The sequence below is a fragment of the Sciurus carolinensis genome, chromosome 5 (assembly GCF_902686445.1).
Source record: "Sciurus carolinensis chromosome 5, mSciCar1.2, whole genome shotgun sequence".
Taxonomy (NCBI): domain Eukaryota; kingdom Metazoa; phylum Chordata; class Mammalia; order Rodentia; family Sciuridae; genus Sciurus; species Sciurus carolinensis.
Window position 1 is genome coordinate 101,378,923 of NC_062217.1, and position 23,644 is coordinate 101,402,566.

At 45.5% G+C, this 23,644-nt stretch overlaps 1 protein-coding gene across 3 annotated transcripts in view; it reads left to right on the forward strand.

Annotated features, from left to right (window-relative positions):
* The window catches only part of Wdfy4 (WDFY family member 4), a 278,477-nt gene extending 257,119 nt beyond the window's left edge, over window positions 1–21,358 (forward strand). For 2 of the 3 annotated variants that reach the window (XM_047553397.1, XM_047553399.1), the window contains exons 54-62: window positions 2,028–2,240; window positions 4,546–4,693; window positions 5,825–6,009; window positions 6,861–7,019; window positions 11,003–11,182; window positions 12,940–13,122; window positions 15,109–15,193; window positions 19,838–19,949; window positions 20,907–21,358. In XM_047553397.1, the coding sequence (XP_047409353.1) occupies window positions 2,028–2,240; window positions 4,546–4,693; window positions 5,825–6,009; window positions 6,861–7,019; window positions 11,003–11,182; window positions 12,940–13,122; window positions 15,109–15,193; window positions 19,838–19,949; window positions 20,907–20,973 (1,332 nt within the window). In that variant the 3' untranslated portion in view covers window positions 20,974–21,358. The remainder of the gene's footprint in view (window positions 1–2,027; window positions 2,241–4,545; window positions 4,694–5,824; window positions 6,010–6,860; window positions 7,020–11,002; window positions 11,183–12,939; window positions 13,123–15,108; window positions 15,194–19,837; window positions 19,950–20,906) is intronic. The other variant, XM_047553398.1, reaches the window with a different exon arrangement.
* The last annotated feature ends 2,286 nt before the right edge of the window (window positions 21,359–23,644 follow it).

Sequence of the window (23,644 nt, forward strand, 5' to 3'; positions counted from 1 at the left end):
CTGATGGGTCAAGAGAGAGCAAAGCCTTCCTTTAAGGAAAGGAGGTGAGGAATGGTCCAGAAGAGCTTGAAGATATGGAAATGTATTGGTTATGAAGTGGCAGGAAAAGGGCCCTGTCCTGTGCCATTCCCTCAGGTACATAGCCATTCTGTTGTGGTCATAGCAAATGCTTTGGTGCAGACATTTACAGAAGGCCCCAAGGTGTGCTCCAGGTCTGGGAGGAACATGCCTTTCATCAAGGCTCATACGGAATCACTCAAGCATGAGCTTCTGGGCTTCAAAGCCACTTTGATCAAATACCTCAGAGATGTTAAGCTGATACAAGTGCCCAGACTTTCCCAGGCCCAGATAGAGAATTGCCTGTCCTCCCAAGAGGACCAAGAAAGTGAATCCAGATAATTGTAGATGAACATCTTTGGGTTCCAGGGCTGCAGCCCCAAAGGACTATACTCAGCAGAAATAGGTGCCATCTCTTCAGTGGACTGGGACATCCAAACACTGGCCACATTTCCTCTTGCTCATAGGTGGCAACTGCTCAGAAATATTGCCAACCTAGATTCCCTAATCTGAGCAAGCACTATCCATCCAGGCTGCATCCATGAAGGATCCAGCATTCTTGGCTGCTATGCTGAATTATTTGGTCCTGTTAAACATTACTTCAGTTATAGTTAGATGTTACTGGCTTCCAGTGGGACCTGTGTGCCTGAGTAGGGTGAGGTTTAGTTCCCACTGAGAGGCTTTAAACTCCCTGGCTGACTCTGGAAAATCTTCTGTCCTCCTAACTGGGGAGAGCAAGCCTGCATATGCACAGAATGGTCCTCAGGTCATCACACTTGCCCCTTGGGTATATAAGTAAGACAGTCTTTGCCAGATGCATGCCCAAGTCTGGACAGAGATGCCCTATGAAGAAAACTCACATTCCTGGGGGACTGAGCTATACCAAAAGGATAGATTTTATTATTTCCATCTCAGAGATGATTTAGTAAGATTCCCTCAACCAGATGTCAGTGATTTCTCAGTACTTGTATGAACTGAGATCTGCTCGGTGAAGCTGATGTCCCCTGGAGGGGAGTGGGTCTGAGGCATGAAAGTTGAAACTTGGATGGTAGGTTCAAAGACCATACACATGGGCTGAGTGCAGTAGCATTTGCCTGTAATATAAGTGACTTGGGAGGCTAAGACAAAAGGAATGCATATTCAAAGCCAGCCTCAGCAATTTAGTGAGACCTCTGAAACCCTATCTCAAAATAAAATCTAAGAAAACACTGAGGATGTAGATTAGTGGTAGAGTGTTCCTGTATCCAATGCCCAGTACCAAACACACACACATACAGACATACACATGACCCTGCCCAAGAATTGGTGAAATTATTCCTGCCAGCAAGAGGTGGTCTTAAAGGGAAAAGACAACACAGGTAAATCCAAGCTGTTGCTTGGCACCTCACAGCTCACTTTGCTCCAAACAGACACAATTTAATCTTCACATTAACCTTAGAAGAAGATACAATTACTGTCCATACTACAGATGAAGAAACTGAGGAACAGAGATGTTCAGAAATGTGTCCGTGGCAATACTCACTTCAGTCCACTCCAGAGCATGTTCACCAAATCACTATACTTGGTCTCAACCTCTTGACAATCCCTGGTCAAAACCAACTCTCTGTGATTCAGATCTCAGCATGACCCCCAAAAATCATCCTGCCTGAGTCTTTTCCAAGTAGATGATACTCTCAGACCTATACCACATAGATGTTCTGAATGGCATGGTTATTATATGAAGTGGGTGATCTGGGGTGATGGGAGCAGTCAGATCTGATTTGCCATGAGCTGGAGGCAGGAACAAGGTGGCCCTGGGTGGGGAGGTTGGCACATCTGCCTGCTTCCTACTCATCAAGGCTGGGCAGACACCAGTTATCTCTCCTGTGCAGAACCAGCACTCTGAAGCATGTGTATCTTCCCATCTTTGCAGAGGGTGCATGAGCCCATAAGAGGCCTGAATTTTCACACTTTTTGAGTTTTGATTCCAGGCTCTAGAAAGTGACTTTGTCAGTGCCAACCTTCATCATTGGATAGATCTCATTTTTGGATACAAGCAGCAGGGACCAGCTGCAGTTGAGGCAATTAATATCTTCCACCCCTACTTCTACGGAGATAGAGTGGACCTCAGCAGCATCAGTGACCCCCTGATCAAGAGCACCATCCTGGGGTTTGTCAGCAACTTTGGACAGGTACCCAAACAGGTACTGCAGATCATTCATTTGTCTAGCTTTCTCAAAGGAGTATGCACAAAGTGGGCTTGGGAGAGGGAGTGAGGACGTTCTTTCTTGGGGTAGGAGCAAGGAAGAGGACTGGAGGGAAAAAATGGTCCCTAGTCATCTTTCTGTGCTCTCAGTATTGGAGCTTACCCCTCAGTTATCTTCTGATATAGAAGAAGATGATGACATTGTTAATGGTAATGGTGAAGGCTGCATCCTTTCGTGATGCTTGTGACAGACACTATGATCAATTCATCATACATCATTCTTTTTATAAATATCTATCCTTCAGGATAATTATTTCCAATGAGTTAAGACATCAAGTACATGAAAGTATATGAAATATGACCAGCACTCAACAAATGTTAGTTATTTGTGTGATTACGTCATCGAATCCTCTCATAAACTCTTTGTATAGGAAGTATATTTTTATGGATCAGGGAACTGAGGCTCAGAGAGGATAAATAAAACACTTGAATTGGATTCTACCATTACTAAGAAACAGAGGTAGAGTTCTGGGTAGATATGTCATGTGGGTGGATAAGTCCAAAGCATGGGCCATATTGCCACTGGCGTAAAAACATCTACCTTCCACCTGCTGGGCCCTGGTGAAATTGCAGGTTCTCACCTGGGCCTTTAGCCCTGTTGGCTCCATATCCCACTGGGACTACTCCCCATCAACATGAGGTTGTATGTTTATATTGATCTATTTATGAAACACTTGCAAGGAAAGTGCTTATTTAACTGACCCCAGCTCTGATGATCTCCAAACTGAGTTCTGTGTAATGTTTTGTTGCATCTCAGGTCAGAGCCCTGGCCCCACAGACTGGGGTCCCAACCTGAACAGTCAGCAACCATCCTGGAAAATGAGTGCCCAAACCCAGCCAATTCAGGACAGTCCTGCTCAACAGCCAGCCCTGCATGAACCATGAGGGCTGGCTGAGCTCCTCTTTGTAGCTTTTGTAAAACTAATAATATATTTTCCACCTGTCCCTTTGTGACTTTGCAAGTTTGCTCTGCTCCCAGATATGAGGGACATGAGAGGGGCTTGTAGTGACTTGGAGATTAGATGGCACATACCGTGTTTGCAGTTTTGTGGATAGGGAAGGATTTTAGGAAACTCAGTGGCTTAGTAGTTTTGTTTGTCAAATCTAAAAAATATATATAATAATACAGAAAAAGCAATAAAACAATTCAATGTTGGCTCACTATCCAACTAGGTCCAGTTTTATGCACTCACAGTCTTGTACATACACACAAATACTTTCCAATAAGTATAATTATGGAGGACACACAATTTTATATTCTTATTTTATGTAATGATATAAGACACTCATATCTTGTCTGAAGTGCTTTGGACAGAAAGTGTTTCAGATTTTAGTTTTTTTTGGTTGTTTGTTTTAATATTTGCATACCCTTTTCCTGTTGAGCATCCCTAATCCTGAAATTTGAAATGCTCCAAACTCCAAAACTTTTTGATCATCATATCAGCACTCAAAAGATTTGGAACTTCAGAGCATTTCAGATTTTGGATATTTAGATTAGGTATCTTAACCTGTATAACAATATGAGCTTTTAAAAATGTTTCTAAGTAGTCATCAGAATGACTGTCCCAGTGTGAAGACAAGTGCTTAGGACCACACACTGTTCCATTCAGGCACTGTGCCTATTAAAGCTGTTGCAGGGACCAGAGACCCAGTCTGTGGACACATTAGCCATTCAGTGTGAGGAAGAATGTACACTATGAAATGCTCCTTGAAAAACCATTGTTTTAATTTCTATTTGAATTGTTCACCAACCCAGGCTTACTAGATTTTTCAGCATTTGATCAATGGCTGTGACTGAGCCAGTGCTGCTCTGAAACCTCCAGCTACCCATTAAACTTGTCCTCTGTCCCCAGTTCTGTGCCCAGCATGGTGTCTGGCAGATGTTTGCCTCTGGGAATGCAGGATGCAGATGACTGGAGAAAGCAGCCCTCCAGAATCCCAACCAGAGAGTGCAGCTGGAGAGCCAGCCTTTGCCCAGGCAGCTTGGGGAAGAAGAGATTTGGTAGCTAGGAGGGCTAGTTCTGTGACCTTGAGAAAGTAGCTGCCCCTCTGTGAATTCCAAACCCTTCATCTGCAACATCCGAGGGTCAGACAAGAGGGTTCAGTTTATGCTGTAGCTCCTTGAAAAGGAAGCCCAGTCCTGACAGTGCCCAGATCAGGGCACAGCTGTAGTGTGCATGGGGAAAGTTCTGCCTCTGGACATCTGTCCCCTAATAACCTGTGTGACATATGTACCTCTTTAGCTCTTTACTAAACCCCACCCGGCCAGGACCACCACAGGGAAGCCATCACCTGGAAAGGATGTCTCCATACCTGCCAGCCTGCCGAGCCACTCACAGTCCTTTCTCTACAGCCTACAGTCACTGAGGCCCTCCCAGGTCACAGTCAAAGGTGATTACCTACCCCTGCTTGTTCTCTATACTGTCCCAAGTGGTCTCTTCACAGACTGGGTTCCTCTGGAGATTCAGGGCACAGAGCTGGCCAAGTACCAGGGTCTGGCTTTGAATGGCTTTATCTCCAAATACAGTGGGAATCTGGGGGGGGCTGGAAGTTTCCAGTACTATTCTGTTAGACCCTGACTTCTGAAGACCTACATGTATGTGTGAGTCAGATATACACTCTTCTCTCTCTTGCACACACGCACAGTTATATACATACAATCTACATATGAACATATATGAATATCCTTCTTTCTCTCTCATCCCCTCTGAAGAACAGTCTCAAATTTTCCAAGGCAGACTTGCCACCTTCATGCCTTGGCAATAGTTGTTCCCAAGAATCCAGGTGGGCTGGTGCTGGTTGCTAAGAACATGCACCTTGGGGCAGACAGACTGGTGTGAGTCCCAGCCCAACTGCTTCCTAGGTCTGTGACTTGTAGGACTCAGGAAGTGATTGAGTCCCCCACTTTACCCAGCACAGTGCAGGGAAGTGGGTGGTCCCCATCATGGAGTGGACAAGATGCACATTCTCAGCAGTGAGTCCTCACACAAGCCAGATGGAACACACTGAGAGGGGATCATTCCACAGAAAGCGCTCTGAGGTAGAAAGGGGCAGATTGACTCGCCTAGGATAACTAGGCAGGGAGTAGAGTTCAGCAAATCCTGAACTCTGAGCTGAATTCCAGCTGGAGCCAAGCCTGGCTTCTAGAGTGAAGATAGTGAAGGACTGGGGCCATGCTACATATCATGGGGTCTGCCACCCTGAGTAAGGCAGGAAGATCTGGATAGGCAAAATCCCCCTGTAGCCTTATGACTTTGTGCCATCTTCCCCAACAGACACCCTGGCCTCCTCCTCCCCTGGCATCATTGCTAAGACACTGAAGCCCTATGCAGCCACTGCCTTAATGTGTGTGCCCGAGCTAGAGGAAAGGGGACACAGGCCATCAGCAGAGCGAAGGCAGTCTTAGTGAGCTGCTGTTTGTCTGGCACATAGTTGGTCTGCAGTGACTCCTTCCTTCTGGGCCCAGCCAAAATAGGTGTTGTCCCTCACTGCATATGTTCTGCCATACTTACTGGGGGGTAGATATGTACCTTTTCTCCCTAGGGTCAGAGTCCCCCAAAGGGGCCATTGGCCACATTGTCCCTACCGAGAAGACTATCCTGGCTGTGGAGAAGAACAAGGTGCTCCTGCCTCCTCTCTGGAATAGGACCTTTAGCTGGGGCTTTGACGACTTCAGTTGCTGCCTGGGGAGCTATGGCTCAGACAAGGTGAGTGGCCAGGGGAGCAGAGGCAGCATCTTCTAGTTGGATGCTGAGATGTCAGTAGATCAGCAAGCCCAAGGCAGAGACAGCCACCCACACACACTTCCCCCTGAGGTTGTGCCCACAGTCTAACATAGAAAGGGTTCATAGGACCCTGAAAAGACCCTCATGGGAGCCAGACCTCCAATCCGTGTTCCTAGGAGCTGAACCTTCACATTGACAGTGCACAGTGCCTCCTCCAGAGCACAGTCTGGCTGGTCCCCTGATTACATTGAACCCACCCAGATGTGCACTCGGTGCAGGTGGCAAGTCTGGGGCCTTCTGCCACTCCAGACATGGCTTAGACTGGGAAAACGTATGCTAAACATTCAGCTGCCTTTCAGGAGCAAGCCCTCTGTTCACCAGTCCTCCCACTCCACCTTTATCTTCCAATTGTCCTCACCTCCTCCCCAGCACCCCTCTCCTCCCACCCCATCCTATCACATCCAGCCAATTCCAGACACTCCACACTTACCCTTTCCTAACTGGCTTCATGAGGCAGCCATCAAAACTGGCTTCAGATGTGCCCCCTTCAGAAAGTAGTCCCTACCACCTCATGTTGAGTCGATGCCTCTGGCAGACTCACAGAATCTTCATGGCATCCCTCCACCTGTCCCTCCCCACCACTAGAGTGAAGGCTCCACCTTAGAGATAGATCTGGAATGCCCTGGATGTGATCACCTGAGCTTGGATCCTGAACACAGGACTTGTCCCTGGTTCCCAGGACACCCAGACTTGCTGGGGTATCCCCATCACTCTGTCCTGGCTACCTGGCCACTGCCAGCCCTACCTGAGTGCTCATTCCCCATCTTCCACAGATCCTGATGACGTTCGAGAACCTGGCTGCTTGGGGCCGCTGTATGTGTGCTGTGTGCCCAACCCCCACAATAATTGTCACCTCTGGGACCAGTGCTGTGGTGTGTGTGTGGGAGCTCAGCATGGTCAAAGGTCGCCCAAGAGGCTTGCGCCTCAGGCAGGTATGTGCCTCAAGTGGGTGTGCTACCTCGGGCAGGACAGTGTTTTGGACAGGGACAGGACTGCTGGGGCATGGCACCTCAGGCAGGTGCAGTGCCTAGCGCAGCAGTGGGACCTGAACACCCCTAACACCCTGCCTCCTTCAGGAGAGGTAGCACAGTGAGGAGTGGAGGGTGGCCCACAGCTCTGTCACTCAGGAGCGTTGTTTTATCCCCTGGGTAGATTTGATGAGCACAGGGCAGGTGCCTCTGTGGAGGCCCACACCTGTGTGCTGGGCTGGGTCACTGGCAGCTGTTTCAGTTTATACTCAGAGCTAGTGAAATCTGTTTCCTTGCACCAGATGATACTTTTTGGGCATTTGTCATGGACTGGCCACTACGCCAAGCACTCTTGCATGGATTGCCTCATTTTAACAGACATCAGTTCTGTAAAACAACTATATAATCACCCCTATTTTCTCAGTGAATACAACAACTGAGATGCAAAGAAGTGCAGGGCTCATCCAAGTTCACAGATCCAGAAAATGAGATCATGTCAGAAGGGAAGTGATTGCGGCAAGAATAGACCGTTGGTCCTACCTCTTGACCAACACCACTTGCAATACTTATTAGGGTGGGACTTTCATTTCCTTAACACTCAAAATGCACCAAGGACCTCTCTCAGCACTAATTTTATTCTTGTGAAGGAATGTTATTCTCAATTTCAGATGAGGAAACAGTCTCAGGCTAAGTGTGCACTTGAGCCTGGGTTTGTTTACCTTGAAAACTCATGCTTTTCCCTGTGTGCTCTTGAACTTGCCCTAGAATATAACTAGGGACACCTCCAACTCAAACCAAAAATAATTTCCACACTTTTTTTATTTGACCATAGCCCCCAAGAAACTATATATATATGTACACACACGCATATGCATATATACACACACATATATACATATACACAATACACACACACACACAAAACAAAATACATCATACAAAATTTACCCCTGACCAGATTCCTAAACTGAGCATGCTTCACAGAAACCACAGACATTCTGAGTGTCTCTAGATGACTTTCAAGTCAGTCCTGTCTCCCAGAACCTGTCCTTCTCCCCTGCTGCCATGGCCTCAGGCAGTGCAGGGTATGCACTTAATAATTGGGCAGTGGAGGAGTGAATGGATCAGTGATGGAGGGAGCTAATTCATCCTAGGAGTGGTGGCACCTGGTTGAGAGGTGGCTGTGTAGGTAAGTGCAGGTGACCTTCACCTATACCTACTTTCCAAGGAAATCCCCCAAAGCAGCAGTGGTGCTCTATGCCTTTTCAAAATTTCAGGTTGCTCATGGAGGCTCATGGAGGCTGTCTGACCCAACAACAATTGCAGTTGTCAGTGGCCTGGGTTTTATTCCTGACCTAAGTAAAGAGGCTGGAAATAAAACCAGAGTGCCCGCCCTCTCTTAGGCATCACTGATATCTATTTACCACTCACCCTAGAGACTGCAGGTAGTTGCATCCTGATGCTGGAGCTTGCCTGTGGCACCAAGGAGATGACCCCTCTGCTGCTACTCTGAACTCCCCCTTAGCAGTAAAAGTGCACCATAGGGCCCTGGTATTGACACCATGAAAATGTAATGTATCACTCACCCTCTCCTAGCTCCAAATCCAGAGAAAAAGGCATGGAGAATTTCACATTCTCTTACTTTCTAGGATAAATGATAAAACACTTTATCATTTACCTGCAAAGTCTCATGTGGCCTTGGGGATCCCCCAAACTACTGGGTACACAGTAAAGGGGTCCCACCCTGACCTGTAAACAGAGAAGTCATCATTAAATAACTTCATAAACAGTTTTAAAAGTGTTAAAAGATATTATAACATTAAGGAGAAATTTCAAATTCACTTCAAAGATAATTCTCTATAATCTGCACAAAAGTTTTCATTTTTGCATACTACCATCCTTGATATACATATTTATACCTTTCTGATCCTTGTGTTGATATTTTTATTCCATTTTTACCCACCCAGCCTATCAAATTGTTTTCATTTTTCTACAGCCTCTATAATTTACATTTCAATTGTTCCAGATTATTCCATTTCCATAAAATTACATTTCAATTGTTTTGTTATGTCAATGCACCACAGTTTAATAAACCATTTCTTCTAAAACAAGACAATTAAGTTATTTCCAAGTTTTAGCTATTTTAAATAATGCTGCAGAAAACATCTTACCTTGTTTGTTTCTGATTGTTTTCCTTATGATAAATTTTGAGGAGTAGAATTACTGAGCAGTGACAATGTTTTCCAAAATGGTTCTATAGCTTTACAATGCCACCAATAATTAATTAACAGTACCCATCTCATCATAACAAAAGCATCATGAGGAATTATTTTGAGAGGTTTTTATTTGATTTCATTTAGTTTTGCTACTTAGGTGTAAGATGATATAATAAAGTTATTTTAATTGACCTTTAGAGAAGTAGTATTCTGAAAATCTAAAGAGTCCATAGGGAATACATTTAAAAGTACTGTAACCTTCCTTAATTTCCCCTGCTTTCCAAATGATGGGGGGTCCTAGGCTTTCTATTACCATAGTTGATGGCCTAGGTAACTGAGTGGGCAGAGCTGTGTACACAGGCTGCCCCTTGTAAGGCACATTCTGAGAGCTGCTCTTTGGTCCCTGCTTACAACAGGGCCCCTTTCCTGCATCCTTTGGAGTTGCTATGTCCCCTGTGGTCAGAACTTAGTCATCAGACTTAGTTCATTCTGGGAAGAGGATCAGAAAGTCCTGTCAAATCCTCTTTCTTCTATTTATTTAGACAGTTTCCATGTTCCTAAACAAGCCAAATCTTCTTCCATGGATCATGTGCAAAAACTTACTACCACCATCTGGTTGGTGTCACATTAGCATCATTGAGGACAAACAGGGACCTGTGGCAGAACTTTTAATTGCTTTGATCAGGCAAAGTGACAGCTTTGAAAAATGATTCTCAGCCTCATTGACCCAAATGAGTGAGCAGTTTTCTCTGCCCTAAGGGTGGAGGTTTGCCACTAGGTAAGCCAGAACAATCACATCTCATAACACCACCTCCATACCCTTATGGCTTATTTCAGGAGACAGCAAGCACATGTAGCATAGAGAGTCTCAGATCAGGCTTTCCCAGAAGCCTCTCAGACGCTTGAGATAGAATATTCACTGTTGCCAACAGTAATTGACCCAGGGATACCTTAGCCCCTTGGGAATATGTCCAGAAAAAGCAAGACCTCCAACTAGATATGAACATGCAGCCATCGATGAATCAGGACACGCCCCAGATGAGCTAAACTTGAGGGCCAACAGCAAGGTCCTAAGTCCCCACTGGACATGAACTCAGATCCATCATACTTGAAAAGTCACATCTTTTTGACAAGACTTGACCTCCTTTCCTCCTTCTGTTTAGTTCAAAAGCACATTTGTTTCTGAGTTTCTCATAAAGTGTTGTGTTTCCCACTTGAGCATGCACTAAAAATTATTTGGAGGGCTTGTGATAATGCAGATCACACAGCCTCACCTTCAGTTTCTGATTCAGTGGGTCTGGGGGTATAGCCCAAGAATTCACATTGTGAGCAAACTCCCAGATCTGTTGAGGCTGCTGGTCTGGGCAGCATATTTTGCCAAACAGAGCCTTTGTCTGTCAGTCATGTTATGGGCTGCTTCAGATTTCAGAAGAATTCAGGGGAAGACAAAGCACAAGGACACTGATGGCCTGTGGTTGGGTTGTCATAAAGGGACTGTTGATTCTCCCCAGCTGGGCCTCGACCCTTGGAAATGGATGAAATCCAAAGGCCAGCAGTGGACCTGCACACCTGCACATGCACATGTCCACAGACTAGCTCTGGATTCATTGAATCATGCTGAGTCTGTTTTCTCATCTGGGGCCCAACAGTGAAAGGGAAGTTAGGGAATCCTTTCAGGTAGCTAGATTGAGGACCCCTCTCATAACTCATGGTTCTCTTTTCTGTCCCCAGGCTTTATATGGACATTCCCAGGCTGTCACATGCCTGGCAGCATCTGTTGCCTTCAGCCTGCTGGTGAGTGGCTCCCAGGATGGTACCTGCATCCTGTGGGACCTGGATCTCCTCACCTTCGTGGCTCGCCTGCCTGCCCACCAGGAGGGCATCTCAGCCATTGCTATCAGTGACATCTCGGTAAAGCTCCTGTTTCTCCATTCCATGTTCTCCCATGTCTTTGAATCTGTATGGTTGAACAATATTCCAAGAGAAAACTGAGGGACAAAAGAGATGCTTATCAGCCCAAGGTGTAGAGAGGATCCAACATGTACAGACCATTCACTACAGATGATCATGTGAAACATCTGAGTCTAGCTTTAAGTTTTACTTCTTCACCTTCTGTTCCCAGGGAAGTTAGACAGTTAGGTGTCTGCTCTAGCATGGGCATCAGGGAGTGAGGCAGGAGTATCTGCTAGACATGGCTAAAGAAGTTAGCTCCTTAACTGCAGTTTAGTGTTGAATGAGCAAGTGCCTCTGGTCTCCAAGGCAATTACTGACCCTGGTACTCTGTTTTTGCCTCCATGCGGCTAGCAAAGATGAACCTCTCAGAGACATGAGTGTAAGAAGAAGTTATATTTATATTTATAAATCAGTGTGCAGTTTTTTCCAGGTTGGAAGCCCCTTTGTTGAGTATGGACTCCCTGAGGATGCAGAGGTTTATACTCTGCCATAGAAAACCCCAGGGCTCAGTGCATGGATAATGTAAGCAGAAAGCTCAATGGGGAAGGGGGAGAAGATGAACGAACCTTCTGACACCAGCTTTGGCTGGAAGTGTTGTTCCCTATAGGCTTGAATATGGAATTAATGTTAGATGTGTGGATGGAAAATGAATGGATGGGTGGATAGATGGAAAGATAGAAGGATGAATAGGTGAATAGATGGTAGGTGAATGGATGGATGGACAAATAGTTGGGAGTTGGATTGATGGATTTGTCAGGGGATAAGTGGATGAGTAGATGGCAGATGGATGAATGAATGATGGATTCATGGGTGATATATGAATAGGTAGATGAGTTAATGTAATTGAGGAAGGCCCCAATCCCTGATCTGGGAGAACATAAAACCCATAATTAATTGTGTTCCCAGACACAGGAGAATACTGGCTTCAAGGTAAGTTGTCCTGGAGCCAATTGATTTCAGTATGTGCTTTCTGGACCCAGGGCTGGAAGCAGGGCAGAGATGTTATAGACATAGCCTTTGCCTCAGGTCGTCTATCTTCAACAATTCAGAAAGTGCCATAATAGTGCACAGTTTTGGGGAGCTTACTATATCCCTTCTGTGATTAGGTAAGGCTTAAAGGCATGACCACTACTCTCTTGGGTACAGGATAGACAGGGCTTGGAGAGCAATGCCTCTAAATATAAACATTTGCAGAGATGCAATGGGGAAATATCTCCTCAGAGAGTTCCTCCTAAGGAGCACTGCACAAGTTTATGAACCATGTGCAGTCACTTGAGTCCCTTTACTCTGCCCTTCATCAGAGAAAATCCAAAATGTCCTCCTGGGAGCAGGGCTGGCCAACTAGGTATAGACCTTTTGTCCAGAGCCAGGGATGGTCTTCAGGTTGGGTCTTCTATGGCCACCAGGGTCAGACCAGGGAGAGAGAACTGAGAGGAGCCCAGAAGGTGGACCAGTCAACATCTACTGGGGAAAGCAATATCCAAACACGATTGCAGTATGAAATAAGCAAAGAATTTATAATTGTGTGAAGATACAACCGACTTATGAATTAGCTGTAAAGAAGTGGTTGTCTTAGGGGGTCTTGAGATACCTTAGTTGGTATTTAGAAGATGGCAGTTTAGGGTGCTTACATATACAAACTGAGTGACTAAGCAAGTGGCAGATGGGCTAGCAGTGACTCCAGCTTAGGGTAAAGGCTGCTTTCACTGCTGCAGGGCACCATTGTCTCCTGTGCGGGAGCCCACTTATCCCTATGGAATGTCAATGGACAGCCCCTGGCCAGCATCACCACAGCCTGGGGACCAGAGGGAGCCATTAACTGCTGCTGTGTGATGGAGGGGCCAGCATGCGACACAAGCCATGTCATCATCACTGGGAGTCACGATGGCATAGTTCGGGTAAGTTTGTCTTGGGCAGAATGAGGACATGACACAGGAAATGTCTCCATCTCCATTTTGCCCACTTGCTCCAGGGGTTCAAATCTGCAGGTTGCATTTGGGACCATTTAAGACAAGGTATGGTACAGCAAATGAAAGACAAGTCCTTTTTGCAAGCAAAAAGTAATTCATGCAATTTTATAAACATGTAATCACACACACACACACACACACACACACACACACACATGCAAACACAAACCCAGGCACAGATAAACACTGTTACAAGGTATGAATGCTGAATGGTCAAATTCAATAGATTATAGCCCAATTCTAAAAACAGAGATGTGTGTAATTTATTCTCTAATTTGCCCACCCATTTATCCATTCACTAATCTATCTATTCACCTACCCAACTATTTCTCTATCCATCCATCCTTCAACCCATCCACTTACCCATTCATGCATTTATCCATTCTTCCCTCTTCCTCGTTTCTAATCATCCCTTAATCTATTATCCCACCCAGCCATCTAACATTCACTGAACTCTGACTCCATGCTAAGTACTTCATACAAGGAACTTCAGATACAGAAATTGAAAAGAAACAGACCCTTTTTTTTTTTTACCAGGATACTCCCATTCTAGAAGAGGAGGCAAACAGAAAATAGTATGTGTGTGACATGGCATGGTAGAGATAATCAAGAGTGCCATGAACTGTCTGAGGACAGGCATAGAGAGAAAAGAGCTTCAGGAAGCCAAGAAGAAGAAGAAGAAAAAATTAAGATCAAAGGGAAAGATGGAAGAAGTCACAAGTGATTTTTCTGAGAATGACAGGAGGAATAAAGGAATGAGGAAAGATAAGGATTAACTAACAAACTTACTCAAGAAATTGTCATTTGAATTTCATATTTTATGAAAGAAAATGTCAATTGCACAAAATATTCAGGCAAATATCCATGGAATTCAAACATTTATGAAAGCCTGCTGTGTGCATACTAAAGGTTAAAACTTGACCTTTCCCTCCAACACCACCTAGCCCAAAGTCCCAGAATTAGATGATACTTTGGGATAAGAAATGGAGTTATGTGGTGGGAACCCAATGAAAGAATGGATCTCTTTCTAACTTTCTTGGGAAAGTAGCATTTCAGTTAAGTCCTGAGGATGAGGGAAAGTCAGAGCATGTGGAAAAGTCTGTGCAGGCCTAAGGGCCAGTGTGAGTGACAGGAGAGGTAAAGTTGTGCAGGGACCCTTAGAAAGTCCCCATAGACAGATCATCTATGACCTGTGTGAGGCAGAGGGTTCTACAGAGAGCAGAGTGTCTTGGGCTGTCTGGAAAGTGAGGAAGTTACAGAACCCATGCTTCATGGGATATTTTCTCAACCTGTGGGTCAGCCAGAAAAGCCTGGCGTGCCTGGGTAGAAAGTGCATTTCTTTCCTGGGTAGAAGTGGGAGTCTTCTGTACACTCAGCACACATTCATTCAACAAGATCATTGAACTTCTGAATCAACCAGTGCTGTGTGAGGCCTGGTGGAAGCTCACAGAACCATCACTTGAACGGAGCCTGGTTCTTCTCCCTTAGTGATAAAAATCCAGATTCAGCAAGGGAGAAGCCATACAAAATTGGACTGAGAGCACCCACATTTAGGGATTGGGACCAAGGGCCAGATACAAAAAAAAGAAAAGAAGAAGTGACACTAGGGATAAGAGGATATTAACAGTACTATGATCATAAACTGACTCCAGAGTCTCCACAGTGCAGTGCAGGGATGGAGGGAGATGTACATAGTGACCTAGAGGTGGGAGTGAACCTATTCATGATGCCATTGTGATCTACTGAACCTCCACGCAGGGGAGCTGAAGTCTAAACCAGAAGTGAAAGTGTTAGAGGACATCCTTCTTTCCCTTCCTTCAGGGTCCTCCCAGTGTAAAGAAATAGGTTGGGCCACTCTCAGCCTGCAGACATGATAATTTCCCCAGCCTATGACATGTTCTCTTTTCTGGACAGATTTGGAAGACTGAGGATGTGAAGATGTCTGTTCCCAGGCAGGCAGTGGCAGAGGAGCTCTCAGTTCAGCCTCCAAGTCCCAGAGGTACCTGCCTGGCCAGGAGGAGACCACCCTTGCCTTGCAAACTACCCTCTTTCCCTCCCTTTTCCATGCTTTTGGCCCACAGCTGCAGTTCCACCCAAGTCTGCAGAGCTTAGAGAAGCCACCAAGGCCCTAGGGGTTGCTTCCAGGTTTGGGGACAAAAGAATTATTTGTTTACTGAAAGTTTCTGATGAAATGTGAAGCATTATGAGAGACCCTGTTGAGTCCTCGCCCCATTCTTGCTAAAACCAGTGAACCCTGGGCTGCTTCTTGAACACAGGATGGTATTGTGAATGTCTAGTACTCCTGAGCTTCAGCAGGGAAGACATACTTTGATGATCTTGGTTTGATGCTTTCCATCTGCCTGGATGGCTCTTGAATGCCAAATTCCCCAACCCACAACCTGGAACCAGCTGCCTATTTGCCTGGACAGCCAGGCTGCAGAGCAAGGGAAAGGACACTTTCCCAGGTTGAGGAAGTGGATCCATCATACCCTAGACTGCCCCATTGACCATGGATCCACCAACCCAATTCCCCACAGCAAGTTCCTCTAAGTGGATCTGCATGAGCATTGCTCAGGGGCTTATTAAAAAATGTGTATCCCCATCCTGTTACTCAGCCTAACCCATTGGAAGATTGGGTGTTGTTAGCATTTACATGTCATGGTGTGCCCCAAAGTAAGAGAACCACTATTCTGCAGCAAAACCCACTTTGGGTTGTGGCAAATAAGACTGAAGTAAGAGATCCTGTCCCACCTTCAGTCCTTACAGCCTCAGCCACCACTGCCACTGTGTCCACCATTACAGAGTTGAGATGGCAGAGAGCTGACTGTGAGAAGCTTCCTCTTCAAACACTTATCACCCACTTTCTCATTTTTCATGCAGTCCTTTGCAGTAGATATTACTGCCATTTAATAGAGATAAGAAAACTGAGGCATAGAGAGGTCAGCAACTTGCCCAAAGTTACCTAGCAAAAAAAGTTACTTCTGCCACTTATAGCAGCCATACCAACAACTGCTGGATAATCTTAACCACTGCTGTGGAATCAGAACCACCAACCTGTTCACCATGAACACAGGCACAAAACCCACTATCAAAGCTGAAATTATACTCCATATATGTATGGTTTACCAAAATGCATAAATGCATTCTACTGTCATGTATAACTAATTAGATTTTTTAAAAAAAAAATTTAAATTAAAATATTCTGTCACCACTCACTTTCACCATAGCTATCTGGTTACCCCAATTCTTGCAATCATGCCAGAAAGATTTCAGACATGTGGTTCAGAGTAGCTGGAGTGAATTTATTAGAAAGGTTAGAAAAAGGGTATAGAGGACATTCTCAAGGGAGAGTCAAGGAGGGCACACCTCTCCCACCCAGGGAAGTTCCCAAAGTCCTGCCCAGATACGCCTTTTTTTTTTTTTTTTTTTTTTTTCTTCAGTACTGGGGATTGAACCCAGAGGTACTTTACCACTGAGAAATATCCCTAGCCTTTTTATTTTTCACTTTGAGACTCACTAAGTTGCTGAGGGGCTTACTAAGTTGCTGAGGCTGGTCTCTAACTTGCAATGCTTCTGTCTCAGTCTCCTGAATTGCTGGGATTACAGGCATGTGCCACTGGGCTGGCCCAGGTTCATCTTCTGACTTTTGACTGACAGCATAGGAACTGCTGGGACCACCTGGAATAGAGGATGGTGTGGTGCTCACAGAGGCAGAATTTGAGGAAATTGAGTCCCCCTATTTTTGCATGAATTCCCTGCCTCCCTTAATTGATGTATTAGTCTTTGAATAACCCTCAGCAAACTTTGAGGGTCAGGGTGATTGGGAGTTGAGACATAGCTTTCACGGTAAGAAAGGGTCCAGGTCACTTGGTAGGTTGTGATGTGATCTTGAAACAATAGTTTTTCTTAAAGGAATATAATTATGGAGGGGTGGGGGGTTGACATACAGGCCCCAAACTTCCAGGGGCTTGCCTGTCAGATGAGGCCCTGTGGTTTTCAGTCACCCTTTGTTGTCCTTTCCCTACTTACCCATTCATGGGTGACTAGCTGCCTAATATCCACCACCATGGCTTCCTCCAGTGCAGCCGAACCTCTCTCTCAGCTCTGTCTTCATCAAAGATCCCAGCCCAGATCTTTGATGGGTCCCACAATCAAAAGAAACATGTTTTGATGAAGTGAGAATTCTCCTATCATACTGACCCCTGCTGGTAGCTGGCTCCTGGTTCATTTGCTTTCCAACAAGTGATCATTCACAGGAGAGAATTTCCCTAATTTTAGAGGGCTGGCTTCTGAAAATAGTAGCCATTTTCAATGATTTAAAATGTATCTCACACCTCCTTGATTCATTTAGTCATCAATTCATGAATAGTTGATTTTGTTATGCAAAAACATAGTTCTTTTATTATGTAAGCACATAGGACATCACTCAGCCCCTACTTTGTCCTAGGTCCTGGGGATCCCTTCCTTCAAGATAATACTATCCAGGGACCCTTGTCAATAAACTGTGCTGATCCAGAGTCTAACACCACAAACTAAGAACAACATTCAGTAAACTTATCCTAGGATCTCCAGGGTACTTGGAGACCATGAGGAATCAGCCCATTTTAGTGAGAAAGAAAAGAAGTATAAAGTTTACGAATTCTAAGGAAACCTGGAAGAGCAGGGTTAAACTCCTTAGGGAGTTGAGAAACAAAGTCTACATAGAGGAAGTGACAGTAACAGGGGCGACTGAACAGCTGTGGTGGAAGTGAAGAGGTGAGAGCTTTGATAGTGAGGTTTGTACCAGTGTTAAGGATGGAAGACTTATTTGTAATGATCACATGGGATACAGCTACATGAGACTGCACTCCACTTTGGTTTTAGGATCTACTTCCCACTTGAAGCTATCTAAGCCCCATAGGCTAAAGGGATTAACTTAGTCCATGGTTGATAGATGGATGCCCCAAAATGAACGATAGATAGATAGGTGGATGGGTGGGTGGATAGACAGGTGAAAAAAAAAACATCTCAGAGCCATTCCTTTATCTGGACATCTCAGTGGACTCACAGGTCTCTTATTCAGTGTCAACAGTTGTGGTGAAGTTGTCTGTGTCCCTTGTCCATGGGGTCTAGTGAATGAGAAGTGGGAAATGAGGCTCTAGACCTAACTCTGTCCCAGAAACTTGTCTAGCCCCATCTCCTCTCTGTCAAATGGATATATTTCCTATCTAGAGTGTGATGACAGAAAACCAATTGACATAGACAAGAATCCGCAAATGCTGGTCATGATTGTTATTTTCTCAGACTCCTGACAATGTATTCTCTTTAAATACAGCAACCAGTGCCATAAGGGAAATTACAGAATGGTTGCAGCGGACAGAGTCCCTGATCCACATCCTTCCCCTGCTATCTGTCGTGACTGAGATGGTGGTTATCATTACAGGAAAGATTAGGATAAAATGACACAATGGCACAGACATAGTCAAAAAAATTAGATTGAGCCGTAGTTTAGAGTCAACATATCTATGTGCAGATTTGCAAATCTAACCCACTGGAGGTCTTTAATAAGGAAGCATGTTGTTCTTATAATATTGCTCAAAACTGTTTTGTTGGAAAGGGATCAGTATTAGGCGTGACACATAGATATTTGCACATGTGTCCTCTTGGTGCATATATTATTGTAACCCCTCAAATGTCTTAAGGGGCAAGAAAGGAGATCTTTGAAGATATTAAGGAGACTGCATTTGTGGGCAGAGCTAATCTAATTTCTGCCCAGAATTCATTTATTTGTCATTTGCAGCAAGGACCAACCCAGTTGGGTACATTTTATTTCAGAAATCACCTCCTAGACTGAACTCAATCTGGTACCTAAAAAGCTATCGGGAAATGCTTGTTATTTGGACTTGCACAGGAATTTACAAATGCCTGGTTCTAATTCAAGGCAGCTTCTCCCACTCTTAGCCTTCCTGCATTTCCTGGTGTGTGGGCCTGTCTGAACACATAGATGACACCCCAGGACAGCTGTTGCTGCCCTGCCTCCTGCCCCCAAGTCCAGCAAAGTGGCCTTGTAGGCACATACCCAGCTGGTGTCTCTCCATCTCAACCTTTATGTTGAAGGAATTGCTGTCTGTCCCCAAATGCAGTCATTAAAATGAGTCAAGTAACAGTCATTGAGTTATATTTTTTTGAAAAAACGTTCTCAGCATTTAATTATTGGTTGTGGCATGAGAGGATTTAGATAAGTTGATAATGCCGACTTTATATAATTTATTTTTACTAGGCAATTACGGGCTGCATTACATCCTGGCAGCAAGGTATTATGGGGCATCTTATTAAGCATAAAGCCAGTAAACACTGATGAACAATTTTGCTGAACTAGGCATGCAATTTAGAAAGCAATAATACACAAATCCAATTTGGTACACAATGGATACCGCGGCACGTCAGCACATGTAACTATCACAGCCTGCAAATTAAATTGGGACGGCCCTTTTTGCAACAGCACAGGCCAAGATTAAATATATTTTCCCCCTCAATTTAACAAGTTGCTGACCACAAATATAAATATGTGTGTATGTGTTTGTGGTTCCATGTGTGGATGCACACAGGCTCATATGTGAAACCACTTGGGTGTTCTAACTATTCTCTCACATGCTTCCCGCAGGTCACAAGTGGGAAAAGAACCTTGCCTTGAGTAGAGAGCTGGATGTCAGCTTGGCTTTGACTGGGAAACCCAGCAAGACCAGCCCTGCCGTGACAGCGCTGGCTGTGTCTAGGTAGGTGAAACCCGGTTTCCTCAGGCCTCCAGCAGAGGGTGCTGTGGCCACCCCTAGAAAAGTCCCAGCTGCTCTGGACTCTGGCCATCAGACTCAGGAATGCCACCTCACGGCAAGGACCCAGGGGGCACGCCAGGCATAGGCTGCAGTCCCCCAGGGCCCTACAGAGCCTTAGGGAGTGTTTTTAATGATTTTTGTTATTTTTTTAACTCATACATACTCTTTCTCTCTTGGTCTTGACTATCCATGAATTCCTAAAGAAATGCAAAAGGTAGAAGCATATTATTTTGTCATCTTATCCTAAAGAGAGACTTTTTTTCCTGAGTTCCACTGCTGATTATAGCATTTGATGATGAACATCTTACATTAACAGAAAATGCCTTTCAAGGGCTCTAAGCCCATGTAGAACAGCAAAGTATCAGAAGTGACAGTTGACACCCATTGTTTTTATTGTCACAGAGACCAGGTTGGAAGTAGTTATTGTGGTTAATCCTCTCTGCACTCTAGGAGGTATAGTCTCAGGTGGCTTCTGACCTTTTAGAGCCCCCTTCCTTCCTCCCTGGGCTGGAGTGGACCATTCTCCTCTCTCTGGTGGTGGGAATTGCATGGATGCGGGACTAGCTGGGGTGGGGCGGGCATGGGGACTAGAAAGAAGAGTCCAAAGCAGCACTGCTCACTGGCTGACTTGCCTGTTGTGCCTGGGGCCCTGGATGCATCTCTCACAGGACAGGAGATTCCCCTGGAGTTGCTGGAGACAGGGCCTCAGCCTGCTCCCTGGAGCCTAAAAGCTTCGACTCCCTTCAGTGCTTTGGGAATCACAAACCTCAGAGCTCAAACACCCCCATCCCCTTCAATACAGTTTACATTTCTCCCACTCCTTCCCCCATGTTGCAATTTCCTGCATGCTGGCTGGGATAAAAAGTAATCATACTCTTATCTTTTCTTTCTCTTTCGAAGAAACCAGACCAAACTCCTGGTTGGAGATGAGAAGGGGAGAATATTCTGCTGGTCTGCAGAAGGGTAGGAGGAAAAAGGTGGTAGAAGCTCTGGCACAGTAGCCACATTTCCCTGGGACAGCAACATCAGGCAGAAGGCAGCTGATGTGACGTGGGGCCCGGACTCTGTACCCAATGGGAGCTTCCAGGGCTTCATGTCCTTGGGGTTCTCATAAAAGGACTCTGGCAATCAGTGCTCTGCACCCCAAACCATTTCTGTGGTCCATGGGACTTCTCTAAAAAGAATAAGACCACACATTCATGCTGGGAACTGTAAGCTGATAATGACAAGTTGCACGTGAAATTACACAACTCACCTTATCAAGGGCTTTTTGCACTGAAAAGCATGGGCTTGATTATTGGAAACTAATGGAAACTGTCATATTGTCTATTTTATTAAAGTGGTTATTCCAAATGCAAGAATGCTTGAGTTTATGATTGACACTCTTTTCCACTCAGATATTTTCATCTCCATACTTAGAAAGGCAGGAAAGCCATAGGGAGTAAGTGGCCACTACTAAGCAGGCCCAGCCTCTGTGGCTGATCCATAGTATGTGGCCATGAGTGTTGCCCAGAGCAGGTGTGTGGAAATCTGACTGGGTGACTGCCCCATCTGGGCATGCCTGCAGTCACAACAGGTGGTGGGTCCCAGCCAGGCTCCAGCATGGCAGTCTCCTTCCCAGTTTCTGTCCTTAGAAATCAAATTCCACATGCTGACCTAGCTCATCTTGGGGAGATCTGCTCTGCTATATGAATTGTGTTCTTCTGGAAATGCATGGCAGGTGGAGTGGTCACTTGTGCGCCTCCAAGGAATCTCTCAGTGCCTGGGCCACCCTCAGGTCAGCCCTTGGGCATCAAAGGGCTTATTCTAATGACACCTCCCACCTGAAGACTTTCAGAACCCCTGGAAGGGAAATTCACTTGCTTCTTTAATAAAATCTAACTTGTGTGGCTTTAGGGGTATTCAGGGAGGCCCTTAGCCTTGACTCTCCTCTCAGAGGTCTCCCTTCTCAGAGGTCTCCCTTCTAGGGGCCAAGTGGGGATACAAATTGAATCCTCCCCCTATTTCCCCAATCCCTGCATAGGCTCCCATGGGAGTCTCCAACCAATTTAGCCCAGGCCCACACATGGCAGGAGAATGAACCTGGTGTTTATGGCCCTAGGTCATCTAGCCTTTAGGGGACAGTGAGTCATTTTAAATATAAATATTAAGAAAGGAGAGGTAGTATGGAACCATGTCAAAAATAATGAGAAATGACAATTGGGACATACACTGATTTATCTATGAACTTTGAGGTCTTTGCAAAGGAGAAAATGGAAGCAGGAGAAGATGCTTCTTGGGCCTGGAGCACCCCCTTCCTGGGTGGGGAGGGCTCTTGTATGACCCCAGGGCCAAGGATCACACCACCTCCTACACCATCTGCATACATTATTAGCAGACAGCCCATTTGCAATCCCCTAGCCAGTCTAGGACTACACCAGAAGACCATAAATTTAAGAGCAGAGAGCACCACTCCCCAGGAAGGCCAAGAAGCATGTCATAAATATCAGGGCTGGGCTGGCTGCCATTTTTCAAAACACAATTCGTAGCATTTATCCAGGGTTGAAAGGTCTGCCAGATGAAAGGTATCTTTGGTTCATTCATTCAGCAAGCGCTCTTGCTTATTGTCTGCCCCATCAAGGCATGTGGAAAATAGGGAGATGAGGTTGGGTTTTCTTGCTGGGGTCCTGGGGCTAAAATGACAGTGCCAACAAATGGGGACTTAAAGTGGAAGGGCTAACAGGAGTCTTCTCATTTGTTTGTTCTGACATTTTATTCCCAGTTTTTGTATCTGGGAAATGGGATTCTGGTGTCTACCTTGAGACTTGCACTGAAATTAAAATGATATGTTCGATAATAAAAATATTAAAATGATAGGAGATAGAACAGACAACAGACTGCCTATCCCCAATATGATGCAAGCTTTCACTTATCACTTACCCATTTGTTCACCAGTGTTTTTTCTTCCTAAGTAGTCCTTGTGGTGGGGCCCTTGGGTCAGAGAAGCCTGGGCTGGTGAGAGGCAGGGGACCCTGGAACCGCAGATGTGAGGACAGTAGTTGGGCTTACATGCCCAGTGACCAGAGGACGCAGCTGGGATGCTCACACTGTAGATCCTGTTGCTCCAGAAACATCCTGGAATGGAAGTCTGACTCTCCGGCTCTGGGCCCCACAGACTGGGAATCCATTAGTTTAGAACAGATGCCATGGTCCTGGGCAGTATGGGCTCAGGAATTTCTTCTGTCTGTCCAAAACAGACAGCGACAGGATGGGGTTGAGGAGGAGGAGTTGCAGTTATGCCTAGCTCGCCCAGCTGAGAGGACTTCCATGAAATCTTCCTGACAACAGTGACACCAGCCTCAAACTTCACCTCTCCACAGTGATACAAGCCCCTCACACTATCCCCTAGAAGCCACTTTCCCCCCTGGGAAGTCTCAACTCTGGTCACCTTCTAAGTAATGCTGTGTTGCACCCATGCATCACAGATTGCTCACCCTGGACCTCCCCTGCTTCTCCATGTCCTCTGAAAGGCCAGGGAGAGGACCTCCCTCTCTGTCATCGAAAGGCACCAAGGAGAGCAGGGCCCTCAAATGCGGCTATGAAAGCATAGAATAGGAGTGAGCATTGGAGTCCTTCCAGCAGATGGCTTCACCTAATGA